General features: G+C 42.8%; 1 protein-coding gene across 2 annotated transcripts in view; it reads left to right on the forward strand.

The window, feature by feature from the left end:
• Positions 1-13,555, forward strand: part of GRB10 (growth factor receptor bound protein 10) — a 145,774-nt gene that overhangs the window by 113,103 nt on the left and 19,116 nt on the right. For both annotated transcript variants that reach the window (XM_066185598.1, XM_066185607.1), the window contains exon 6: positions 8,229-8,385. In XM_066185598.1, the coding sequence (XP_066041695.1) occupies positions 8,229-8,385 (157 nt within the window). The remainder of the gene's footprint in view (positions 1-8,228; positions 8,386-13,555) is intronic.

Consider the following 13,555-nt stretch of genomic DNA (forward strand, 5'->3'; position numbering starts at 1 on the left):
GTAAATCAAAGTGAGAAGTCAATTCCACCTTGCCAAGCCCTGTGCTGAAATGGCTTTTTGGCTCATAGGGTGGCCTGGGCCCTAGATGACAAGGGCCTCAGCTGCTGTTGTTGCACTGGGAAAGAAGGAGCCATCCAAGTCTTGAGGACCTGTACCATTTCCTAAATCTTAGGGGAAGCTGCTCCCTGGAGCCTTGTTGCACCCTCTGCCAAGCTTCAAATTAACGTGGTTCTTGTGGTTGGAAGCCTATGCAGCAAGGAAGATGTGGTAATAATTCCTTTTCTACAGTGTAATTTATAATGGCAAAGCAATTTAAAATACTCAGTAACCAGCTTGGTTGCTTAAGGATTTAATCAAGAAATTATTATGGTTTTTCTTTGCATTACCCTTTCTAGGGTTGTTAGTGATTTAAATAGTGTTTGCAAGAAGTTTTGTACTAAACCTTTCTCTTGGAGCAAATTCAGACAATAAATAATGCATTCTGTAAGCACAGCTGAGGAGAATTGCAGACTATCTAGGGATAAATTGCACAATAAAATATATGAAAGATAAAGGTTAATGCCAGCAAAATCATTTAATGCCTTTCATTACATAATGAAAGGAGTGTAGCAGTGTCTGTAACTGTCTTTTTTAATGTATGTAAAGGATCTTGAAACCAGAAAGGATTTTTGCATAAAAAGCAATTGCTGTTAGGAGGAGCTGTGTGGAGAGAAGGGAGCACATTTAGAGACTTACAGTCAAAACTAACAGAAAATGCTAGAACAGTCTGGACCCCCAGATCCAGGGCTGAGTGAGCTGTCTGTTACTGCACTCCCTTCCTGCTGGTGTGGACTGTCAAACCTATACAAACTGCTTCCCAAGCTTTCTCTCTTCCAGCATTCGTCAAATACCCTGAAGCTTCAGCAAAATTCATAAAGGCCTATTGTTACTCTTCGAAGGATTGAAAAAGTCTTTCTCCTTTCTTTTACCTAAAAGTGAGAGGCAAATGTGGAATCGAGTGGGAAGATGTGAAAATGTCAAACAGGTCAAATGATCTATCTGAACATCTGAACATTAAACCAAAGTGGGAAAGAGTTGAAACAGCTTTTGGGAATACTGTCACAAAATTGATGTGTTGTCTGTATGTAGTTATGTATCACTTAAAACTGCATTCCAGTATTTGTTTTTAAAATATGGAAATTACAGGGTAGCAGCTTACAGTTTCCAAACCTTCAGCCTTTAAGTGTGTGCACACGCGTTGAAATAAATCTTTTGTTCATACAGGCAGTGGTTATGTCTTTCAAATATGCTCTGCACAGCTGTAGGTAAATAGTTGAGGTTTTTGAAGATGATTTGATGCAGTTGCTCTACAATGCTAAACCTATACAGAGAGCAATACTTTTAGATTTAAGAAATGCTTTAAGTTTTGAGAAGATAGAATCAGGTAATTCAGTGCCTGCATAGCAAATAATCCTTTTCACATGCAGTTTTGAATTAGAGAAGGAAAAGCTTTGGCTTGTTATTACACTATTTCTATTTGAATCTTTAATAGTACCCCAAATTGCTCATTGTATATGTTCCTTTAAATGTGCTTTGTATACATACAAGGTAACACACTTTGTTTATTTCTTTAAGCTCAAATGTCAACAGTTGCAGTGTGTAATTGTGCTAGTTTTGACTGGGGTAGAGTTAATTTTCTTCTTAGTAGTTGGTATGGGGCCATGTTTCAGATTTGTGATGAAAGCAGTGTTGATAATTCCAGAGATGTTTTAGTCACTGCTGAGCAGTGCTTACACAGAGGCAAGGTCTTTTCTGGCCCTCACCCCACCTCTGTAGCAAGTAGGGGAGAGGAACACAAGAAGCTCAAGGGGATGCAGTCAGGACAGCTGACCTCAACTAATCCAAGGGAAATCCTGCACTATTTGGTATCATGCTTGGCCCATGAAGTTGAGGGAAGAAGTAGGATAGGGGCAAGGGGGAGAACATTTGAAGTGATGGTTTTTGTCTTCCCGAATCACCATTACTCCTGATGGGCTTTCCTGGGGGTGGCTGAACACCTGCCTGCCCATGGAAAGTGGGGAATGAATTTTTTGTTTTGCTTTGCTCATGTGCATGGCTTTTGCTTTGCTGATTAAACTGTCTTTGACTCAACCCATCAGTTATCTAACTTTATTCCCTTCAGCTCTGTTCCCTCTTCCACTGGGGGCAGTGAGTGAGTGGCTGTGTGGGGCTAAGCTGCTGGCTGGGGTTAAACTATGATGTAAATAGTGCAGAGAGATGATGGCTTGTTTAATCACCACAGTGGCCTGAATTCAGCCAAAATAGCTTACAGCATCCATCTTAAGTCCAGAATTAGGAGCCTTTGTCATGTGCTTTAGATGTTAAGTTACTCCATTGCTCTCCCTTACTTTCACAAGGGATGTAACTCTCCAAAATTACTGGGTTCATGTGTGACTGGATGTTCATACATGATGGCTTCAGAAGAGCTAAACCTCTGAATACCAATGCTGACTTGAACCTGGCACTGATCCTGTCCTGCCCACCTCTGTGATTCCCAAAACCTCTCTTGCTGGTACAACCCTCATGCAGTTTAGGACTTAAGTATTGGTTTTGATGACCACTGAACATAAGATGATATTATGATTCCCCTTCAGGACCCTTGGAAATGGGTTTAAAACTCAATAGTTCAGTGAAGGGGGACAGAATGAGGGTTTTAAAACATGGTCAACTAAAGTGGGGGTTTGTGGGATTTTTTTTTTTGAGATTGCTGTTCTGAATATGAAAGTCATAGACTAAGATCTTGATCGTACAACAGTTGTTCTCCTTCGTTGTTCATAGGCTTTTAAATGTGTACCTAAATATAGTGTATGCCAGAGGAGAGAGTTAATGTTGCTATGAGAACCTTAACCTCAGCATTTCCAAGGGTTTTATGTGTATATGTAAGGGGAAAAAAAGCAATGATAAAATACTTCACAGGTTTTTTCTTTTATAAGGAAGTACTATCTGATGCCTTGTGTATAGGTGATCTTATCCATGATGTATTGCTGTTACCACTGCTGTTTGTCTGAAGGGCTATATTTTTGCATGAGCAGTGCAACAGAGGAGGCAAAAAGAGCCATAGGGTTGACCTATATATTTATTTCATTGCAGCAGTTGAAATTTCCATGTTTTATAAAGCTGCCTTAATGCTGCTGGGCAAGTAAAGGGGGACTGGCTGGTGCTCCAGCATGCAGATGTGGTTGACTGAGTTGCTTGCCTGTCAGGTGTGCACAGAGCATGCCTGGAGGCCTTTATTTTTCAAAGGTTTGTAACTTTAGGAAGCAAAACCTTCCTTTATTTGTTGCTTTTTCAACCAGGCAAATAGCAGTTCAAGGGTAGCCTGCAGGCTGAGCTTGAGTCTTCAGCAGCTTTGAGTTGACCTAATTGAAAGCTTCCTCATTCCTCCAGTGACTCTGACTCTGCTCTTGTGAGCTGATAAGCTTTGATTATAAAAAGCTTTTAGAAAAAAGATCTCATCAAAACAGGGTTCCAGTGAAAACAACAAGTACCTGCCTGGTACATAGGTGCCTTCTGCAGTAAATAGCTGCTTCTGCTTGCACAAGGTACATGCATACATTTCAGATCCATTTTCCTTCTATTTACCTCACTGATTGTATGATTATCATGTCTGAACAATCTTGATGAGTGAAACTAGGGGATTGAAGTCAAAACTTGCTGGACTGATTTTCTGTTTGTGCAGCTCTTAGTAATGTCTCTTCAGTGTATTTTAATAGCTTTCTGTGAAGTCTCTGATCTCCATCTCTTATAAAGGGGAACTCTCGAAGAGCTAGTGAACTGAAACCTTTTATCTGTTAGATTTCAGTCAGAGGGCCTTCTGATATAACTGGTGTTTCCTTCTTATGTTTGGAGTCATAACCCAGAATAACACAGGTTGGTCTGCACTGATATAAATTACACTGTTTAATTTCAGACTTGTAGAATTTCTACAATTTCAGAATTGTAGAATGCAAATGTAGATCTGTTTGCCACTGAAGATTTTCAGCATAGCATCGTGTAAAAGAGTGAATTTCTGTGATCATTGTGTATAGTCATAGGTTTTGTTTTGAAGAAAAAGGAAAGAAATAACATAAAAAGTGGAGAAGAAATGATGTGACCATCACATGACTGTTCGGGTTTTCTAGTTTTTATTGTTGGGTTGTTTTTTTCCCCCTTCACATTCCTAAAATATTTGCATTACTTGATACACACAAAATACTGCAATGAGGTTAAGGAACTGAGGCTGGAAGATGAAACAGCCATGAAGATACTCAAGATATGCGACCCATTATATGAAACCACTGAAGTGATGAATATTAATGTTCTTTTAAATTTTTAATTTTTAAGTCTTTTTGTCTTTCGAAAAAAGAAAAGAAAAGCTTGGGGGAAGACTTCTTCCCAGAACAATGGTGCAGTCTGTTATCTGCTCCTTTGCGCTGTAAAGCACTGAATGTTCAGCCAATATAGTGCTCTGGTTGGCTTAGCATTCTTAACCTTAATTTTGAATAGAAGGTGCCTTGTGCTGCTGACGTAATTAGGGCCTTTTGTAAATCACTGTTGCAGGCAGTCTGCTGTTGCATTTCATTGCATTTCTCAGAGGGATGCAGGGCAAAAGTGTCAGACTAACTTTTTGAACCTCTCATCAGGCTAAGTGTTTTCATTATTGGAGTATTTTATGCAAATAAATCCTGCTTCGTTTTCCTTTGTAGATAATAGGCCCCAAATCAATTTTGGAAGTGAAACAGTGTTTCTGCTGGAAGAAGTTTGAATAGGGAGCCCTTAAAGTGGGAGGTGCTTCCTTAGGGGAAAAAAGAAAAAGGAAAAGTGAGAGAGTTGGATTTGACCAACTGACTTTAAATTCAGTCCCCTCTGTGATACAGGAATACAGTTATCTGTGTCTTCTGTCACAGAAACTGTCAGAAGGTTGGGGGTTAAGCTTTGTCATCAAGCTGGTTTTGTATTTGTGGTTATACTTCATAACTCTGCAGCGTTGTGTGGGGGCATAAAATCCTGTTACCTTCCACGTAAGCCTCGTAGGGTCTGTTGCCCTCTTGCCTCTGCAGAGGCACAGGGTTTCATTTCACTTCTGCCTCTCTCCTGTCCCCTGGGGCAGAGTTCAGCTCAGGCCGTTACATCCCCTCCTGATGCAGTGTTTTATATCTGAGATGTCAGTGGTGATACATGGCCTTGCTCTGTCCTTGATGGCAAACACAGCACTATTAATAGTCAGTGAAGTTAACTTGCTCATCACTGCGTTCACACTGCCCACCCTCTGCACTCTAGACCCTGGGCTTTAAAGGCACTGTTAACACCCCAGGGGCTGACTGGTCCCACGAATGAACATATCAATGTTTGTAACCCAGCTCCCATAGTGGCTGTGGTGTGGGGATAGTGGATGCTGCCTCCAGGGCCTGGCTCTCTGGAGGAGGGAACATGGCATTACGGTAGCCATACACCAGACTGGAGCGTTGGATATCCAATAGTTTGAAATGCTGTGGTTCTTCAGGGAGACTGGCATCAGCATCAGCTCAGACTCTGGGCAAGGAGGGGGAGGGTAGGACATGTACCCATGACCCCTTTACTTCATACCGAGAGAGCACAGCATGAATGAGCATAAAAGACAGCTGTAGCTTTCTTCCAGTGGCCACACGGCATTAAGGCTTTCCATGCTTGGGAGCCGAGAAAAGTGTGGTTGGTTGTGTTACAGCTCTCTCTTTTCCACCTGCACGGGCTGGAGAGGCACCCTCAGCAGAAGAGCTTTGCCTCTCTTCTGGGACTGGGCACTGGCAATGATCAGGTGCAGTCTGTCCTGCCTTGTTCCCAGCAGGAAAGGAAAAGAGGGGAGGTTTGTCCTCCAGGAGTTGCAAAAGTGGTGATTGCTGTGGCGTATTCCTCATTCGGGCTCCCCCGTGAAAGCTGAGGCGGAGAGCAGAGGGCTGTGCTTCTCGTGACTAATGAATGAATGATGTCACCAGGTTGGTTCCCGAGGCAGGAAATCCATCCAAAATAGTTTAGTTTCAATACAGAAAGTGCAGTTATGTGCACAGAGTAAGCTGAAAGTAGAAGGGGATTCTTTCACCACCAACTTTTCGGTCCAAATTATGGCTGTACTGTAAAAAGTAGAAGAAAAAAGAATATCAAGCGGATGTTAGTCCCTCCCATTCCCCACTAAAACAAACAAAATTGCTACTTTCTGTCTTGTTCCATACTGGCTTTTCGGTGTGCTCGCCCATCCTGGGAAGGAATACGAGAGCTGCGCTCCCACTCGCACACTGCGGTGCGATGCCTGCGGGGTCATCCACTCGTGTCTCCCCGTCCCCGGGGCCGGGACCGCTGCGGGTGTGATGCGGGGCCCTGCTGCGACACGGCGCTAGTGACACAACAGAGACTTGCCCGGGGGCAAGAAAACGGGGGCACCCCCACGCCCAACAAATTCCTGCGTGTGTGAGGATACCTCTGGCTTGGCTAAGCGTTGGCAGGAGTGCAGCCGTAACATTGCACAGCATGCATGCCTTCCCCAGAGCAACCGGGATTCCCCCTCCTCTCCAGAGCCACTTCTGAAAGAGCTGGCTCATCCCTGCTGTCAGATGAAGCCGTTTCCTGAACGCGCGGGTTTGAGTCACTTGGGCTGGATGAGGCTTTAACTCCTCCCTCGCTGGGCTCGAATTCGTGCGTAGCCGGGGCACCGGGGAGCGGGGGGTGGGGGCGGCTCCGGCCGCGCTCGCTGGCCCCCGGCGCGGTGGCACCGCCGGGGCCCGGAGCGGAACCGGACCGGGCGGGGAGCGGCGGCGGAGAAGTTCAAGTGCTCAAGTTGCAGGCGATGACATCAGCGCGGGCAGGCCGGGCTGCGGGCGGGACCGGCACCGGCGCCGGGGCAGCAGCACGCGTGCCGGGCTCCCCACACCCCGCCCCGCGGCCGCCCCTGGGGTCTCAAGCCCCCCGAGGTCTTCATAAAAAACCCCACATTTCCTTTGTAATTCCTTCGTTTTCTTTTGGGGGGTGGGGGAGGCGGGAATAATTTGGAAGTCTGATAGTGTGTGGGAAATGATTACATCAGTCGGAGGGAGGGCTAGGATTGGTCTGCACAGTGTGGTTTGATTCACTACCGCAAAGATTGCGTGTAACCCTTTGAGTGGAGCTCTGGCAGAGTTGTTTCCCTCCCCAGAAACAGTCCCCATAGCAGGGGCTACGTGACAGGTAGGGTACGGCCGCCCCTGACGCCGCCGGCACCCCAGGCGCCCAGCCGCAGGCTGCAGAGGGTCGGCGGAGGCAGAGAACTAACTCTCAAGAGGCAATCCCCATTTAAAATGCCATCTTGTTCTTCCGACTGCTGCCTTTTACGTGCCGTTGAGGTAAGATTTTCCATATCGAATTACTACCCTACAGGTTTTTGTTAGACTCTCCTTCTCTCGCTAGGATGCGGAGCATTTTAAACACGGAGTTGATTTAAATCTGGGACCTGCACATTTGCCCGGAGAAATAATTTTGCGGGAAGTGTCTCTCGCTTGAGCAGAACAATGCAAAGAGGAAAGCATCTGTATTATTCAGGAGGTGGGGGAGAAGGTTCTTGACATGTTCTCTCATCCCCATTGATATTTAGGATGTGCAGCGTATGCACATTTGGTTTCAAACTACTTTCAAGCTAGGATCAAAAGAGAAGTCAGGGCAGGGAGAGAAATGTGTGGACTGTGCTAGATAATTGATTTGCCGGCAAACTGCAAGTGGGACTTCCCCACATGAAACAGTCAAAAGTTAGTGGGGAACAAGAGAGCCCTTTTGAATCTTTGGGGTCTTGGCCTGCTCCTCTGTGACTGTTCGGAGGCCTCCGATGGGATCGCAACGAAAATTGTGTTTGACTGGATGTGATTTCTCTCGCCCACTGTTGCCAAAGTACTCTCTTGACATTGTTTCACGTTTGCTTACCTTACACAGCTTTATACAGAACCTGCTCTCTCACTTTTCCTGTGTACGGTGGTCGTATTAACCCTGCTGAATCTTTGTTTAGTGCAGGGAGGTGTTGGGGAGGGGGGAGGGGAAATAGGTCTAGGGGGCATCAAGAGAAAGTGTTATAAAGTGAATCATCCATTTCATTTGTCCTGGCTGCCAAGATGCTTGGAACCCTCACACCAAGAGGATGATGCTTTTCTACAGTAGCTGTGTGGTTTGCCTATGTTCAGAGCTGTTGATCTGTAAGTGTACCCTTTATGTTGCAGGATGTAAAAGTCTTTAGTGAAGATGGAACAAGCAAGGTGGTCGAGATTCTAGCAGACATGACAGCCAGGGACCTCTGTCAGCTGCTCGTTTACAAAAGTCATTGTGTGGATGATAACAGCTGGACTCTAGTGGAGCATCACCCTCACCTAGGATTAGGTAGGGAATGGTCAAAGGGGTGGCATGGTTACCTGGGAACATAAAATATTTGTAATTCATATAAATGTGCTTCCAGACGGAACATTTTCTTTTCCACTGCTTTTATTTGTACAATTAGCTGAAGTCACATACGTGCTTTCTGTGTATTACAATTTGATGTGTTAAGCGTTAAAGCCATTTAAAGTCCTTCCCTTATTTCCCATCCTCTGTTTTTTTATTGAAAAAAAAAGGAAGAATTGTCTAATCTTCATGCTAGTGCTCTGTTGCTACCTTGCTGTGTCTGAAGCTATTGCAAATAAACAGCTTAGGCAAATTAAGCTTGATCCTTAGAGTACAGTCCTATGAAACAGCTCAGCTCATCACCAGCTGGGAGACCTGGGTGAACAGACTCAGCCTTGCGTACCTACAGTAATGCTTATGAAAGCTTGACATGCTGAGGTGGGGGAGGGGGTTGGCTAAACTTGACTTCAGGCAGGGAAAAAATGGTGGCACCACCCACAAATCCATGGGCAATTTCTGGACCAGCGGTGGTATCTGCTCTCCAGGCAGCAGCTCCTCCACCTGATTGAAATTAAGGTGTCATGGTTACAGTTTCAAGAAGGCAGCAAGAGGAAGAACCGTGGGGAATTAAATAACACCGTGAATTGGTTTAACTACAGTACCTGAAAGGATCTCATGTTATTCAGTCTTGCTTTTCCTGTTATTTTGTGGCACTGATTAGTTACAGGGTTCTGCTGTGCAGCTTGCAACAGCGTATCGCTCAGATAATGCTACCTATAATTCTCCATAGCATACAATAATGCTTTAAAAAGTGTAGCATTTGTTGTATTAGTCGATACACTTCATGGGGAATGTTTTTTCTAGAAAACGGAGGAAGGCAAAATCATAAGCTGCAATCGCCAGCACTGGAATTGTGAATGCTATCTGTAGCTAACAGAGGGGCTTTTATGTCTAAAAATGTAGTTCAGAACCCTTACGAATAAAAAAAAGCAAATGATTTGCTGGAAATGCGATGCCTTAAACCAATACTGTTAAACACTAATAAAATCGCTGCTCTGCAGACTAACACTTAAAAAAACCCCAAACACATAGGATATTCTGATTTTTTAGTGTTTTTATTATCTCTCCTAATGTAGAAATATATGCAAAAAAATTACCATGAAACACTCACTGGTCTATATCAGTGATATACTTTCAGTTCTGAGGACATAGGATGAGGTGAAGAATTAAGGTATAAATTACAGAATCTTTATCTCCGTAACTTAATACGCCACATGCGCTTCTAAAAAACCTTTACAAATTTTCAGTTTTATCAATGCTCATTAAACTACCAGGCTTCTCTTTTTCTATATTCTCTTTCCCATCATTGCTGATTACCAAGGTATTGTGTAAACAGAAGCCTTCTCCTTTGTAACCAACATCCTTCTCCTGCCAGATTCATTCAATGATGCCACAATTCAGTGTTTGTGACATCACAATAGCTTCCATGGTGACTAATTGTGCTGTCAAACTCTGGTGTGTGACATCTCTGAATGAATCGGGCAGGAGGCTGATTAGGAAATCAAAAGCTTCTGTTTACACACAAATAACTTGGTAATTAACAATGATGGGAAAAGAGCAAGATACTTATCGGTCTGCATTTATATACATGGGGACCTGCCTGCTTTGGACCTCTGTTTCACACTGAAGCACAAAGCGGGCCCCCAGAGAAATGGGGTGTGCAGGTTGGGGCTTCAGCAGCCACCAAACTTTGTTCCACAGGGCTGTCCCCTGTAGGCCACGCAGTAGATCTGTGTGAGAAGTAATGCAGTCGTTGGGGGTGTAAAGCCAACAGACAAAGAAAAAATATTAAAAGAATTCAAGAAAATGTAATTAAACAGATTTCACATATTTGAAAGGATGAAGAAAGAAAAGGGAATAAATGAGTTCATTTAACAGGAGACAACATCATCCAGTTTCTTGAGTTTGGGGTATAAAGTGTGCATATTCCGTGAACTTTAAATACCAACTTTTATGCTTCCACCAGTTTTGGTTGCAGATTGAATTTTTTATTATTTGGCTGCTTATTTCTAGCTCGTCTGTAGCTTAAATGCTTTCCTGTATTTTGAAGACTGTCAGGGTAGTCTGCAACCTGGATGAAGTTACCATCAGGCATCTGATGGTCCATATTTGTTCCTCCAGATGTAAGATTGCTAGTATAAGTATGAAGCAATGGTGAATAAATACTTAGTGTGAAAAGAAGTATGGTTAAAGAGCAGTCAGAATTCTGTGTTTCTAGAAGACATTATTTCTTATACAATACATCCTTACTGACTTAACGCTGTAGCTGAAGTCTTGAAACACTCTAGTCTTGAAACTCACCAAAAGAGAGGAGTTCCTTCATTTAGTTGACTATCTTTTTTTTTCCTTCCCATATTTTGCCTGTTAGTACTTTCCAAAACAGCTTGGTTTGGAGAACCAATCCATTGTTTTACTATTGGACAGAGTGAGGACAAGATCAAATTTTTGAAGCCAGCTGCATATTTATCATCGCGTTGGTCTTCAAGGTCCCACTTTGTAAGGAGCCCTCACCTCACTGTTCACACACATAGCCAAGTATATTCCATATAAATAAGTGTTTATATTCCATATAAAACATGTGCTTGCACATAACTTAAAACAGCTATTTGACTGTACAAAATACTTGTGTTTTCACTGGAGGCAGTGGTGTGACAATTTGCCATCAGACTTTCTTGATTTGACATTGGAAAGTAGTTCCTGCTGCACCATACCGCTAATATCTAGAGCACATTGTAGTCAATATTTAAGCAGTCTATGAAATTTGAATTGGTCCCATTATTTAAAATGCTACTATAAGTATACCTAACCTGTTTATAAAACGTGGTATTCTCCCTGTGTTCTATTCCGTGCTTAACTATCATCAATTTAAGACAGGGACAGAATTCTATGTACTATTCTATGTACTATGTTCTATTAACAAAAATAATAATGGTGAAAACATTCACATGATTGTATGTGACTGAACACTGAAAGAATCCCTCCCTACCTACAAACTTCATTTTTCTAGTTCCAGAATTGACTGTACACCTTACTAAATACAGTTAAAGCAAGAGAGAATGTTGTAGGGCTCTGAACTATGTGAGGGTTGGAAGAAAGCAGCATCGCTGCAGTTTTGTACCTAGATTTTTTTTGTGAAGGTGCATTGATTTCCCTTAATATGAGTGAATTAAAAGTGGAATAGTTAAACGCAGCGCTTGCTTAAATGCAAAATTGGGATGGGCTATTTCATATACGAGTCCACCTGTCATTTGTAGTGATTCTCTGATTGGGAATTTTGGGCTATGCCTGTGAGTTATTCATAATGGAATCCAGCTCCTTTTCCCACCTTGTATCACTGCTACAGTTCAGTAGAAGTTCTGATAATAATGCAGGTTAACTTGGGTGGGGTTGGGGGAAAGTCTGTTCCAGGAAGTGTGTAGAGGAGACTGAGCGGGGCCTATCAGATGAACTGAAAGGACACATTTCTGGTCACAGCAATGCCACTTGAAGACAGACTGACCTATTGGACTGAAATTAACAGGCTGACATCTGTCCTTCTAGTTTTGTAGCAGGAAGCTCAAAGCAGGGCTGAGGCTGAGTTGCTCCTGTGTCAAGTTTATCCCGTTTGTACCAACTGAGTGCAAATTACCAGGCACTTGCAAAGTGTACAACTTCTATGAAGTAATAGCAAACTGACCAGGACCAGCTTCTTCTTTTTTTTGCATGCACAGTGCTATTAAATGGTGCACCTTTTCTCCAAGATGGCTTTGACCATCAAAATGAAAATATAAACATGAAGTCAGTGGGAGTATCACCACAGAATCTCAAAAGGGTCTTGATGTAGTAACAGAATACATCTAGGTCAGTTGTGTAAGGCATCTAAGAAACAGGCTCTAAGTATATTTACACAAACTAAATATTGAAATACAAAACCAATTGACAAATGTTCATCTATACTTCATTTCCTCAGAACAGAATAAACAGTTTGTCCCTGACAAGTAATTTTTAATGTGTTAGGAAAGGGAAGACCACAACTTCAGGTGGTAGCAGAACAAGACTGTAACAGGACATGTGGTCTTTTGGGGTTCATACTGTGATGAAGCTTCATACCAATGTAATTAAATGTTGTTTGGAGGAAGCGTAATTTAAAAAACAGGTCCTTCATCCTCATAGGCACACTGTCCTCATCACAATGTGGAGATTTGACTTCACCAGTTGCTTAAAAACCATGATGGTAACACCAGATTAGCAATACCTGAAATTTTATCTGCAAAGCCCCTAGAAATGTGTAGGTTTAGGTGATGAATGCTGAGGTGGTGCCAAATGTCCTTTATTAAAAGCCACCCTGTAGCAGTATTGTTGCGCACATTAGTCAAAAGAACTGCCCCTTCGAAGTTGTGTTATGCCTGATGCACTAAGAAACAGCTCCTGGTTTGAGAGCAGCCCACTATGGAGGCTGTTCAATGTTAACCCCTTTGAAAACACAATCTATAGCAAGGCTGGACATCACAAATGCACAGTAAATGCTGAAGTCATCAGTGAGCTGGTGATGACTGACAACCTAAGTGCAGGTGAAAAAGATGATGGGTTCATTCAGTCACAGGTTAAATTTTCAATCAAAGAGCACCACGTAATCTGCTGAGTTCAGTAATTCAAGTGGTATTTCAGAGCTTGCACTTTTTGAGATGCCAATGACTGCTTGCATTCAATCCTGAAAACAGCCCAAGAGAACTTGGGTGGCGCCCTGTCATTTCTTACTGTAGGAATACAAGGATTGCAGGAACACAAAGTGGGGAAGGGACTCTGCAAACTTCTTTGGTCAGCAAGTCACAGAAATTTTGTTTAAAGCTTTGCAAAAGTTATGTTTTGTTTGACCTAGTTTTTAAATTCTGTATTATATAAGGCATGGAAGCACTGACTAGTTAAAACTTTTGAAAAATACCTAAGTATTTTCTCAGAAAGTTCTGAAGACTTGTCAAGATAATGAGTTCATTAAGTAGTGCACACTTAGCCAGTTGCCTTCTTTCGAGTTACTGCTTTCAGTAAATTGGGTTTGTTAAGCTATCTGTTCATGCTTTGATGTGCCATTCTTTAGACCAGAGAAGTGGTGGTTATGGGGAGTTACCTTGTA

The sequence above is a fragment of the Chamaea fasciata genome, unplaced genomic scaffold (assembly GCF_029207755.1).
Source record: "Chamaea fasciata isolate MVZ Bird 193981 ecotype frontalis unplaced genomic scaffold, bChaFas1.0.hap1 SCAF_1, whole genome shotgun sequence".
Classification (NCBI taxonomy): domain Eukaryota; kingdom Metazoa; phylum Chordata; class Aves; order Passeriformes; family Sylviidae; genus Chamaea; species Chamaea fasciata.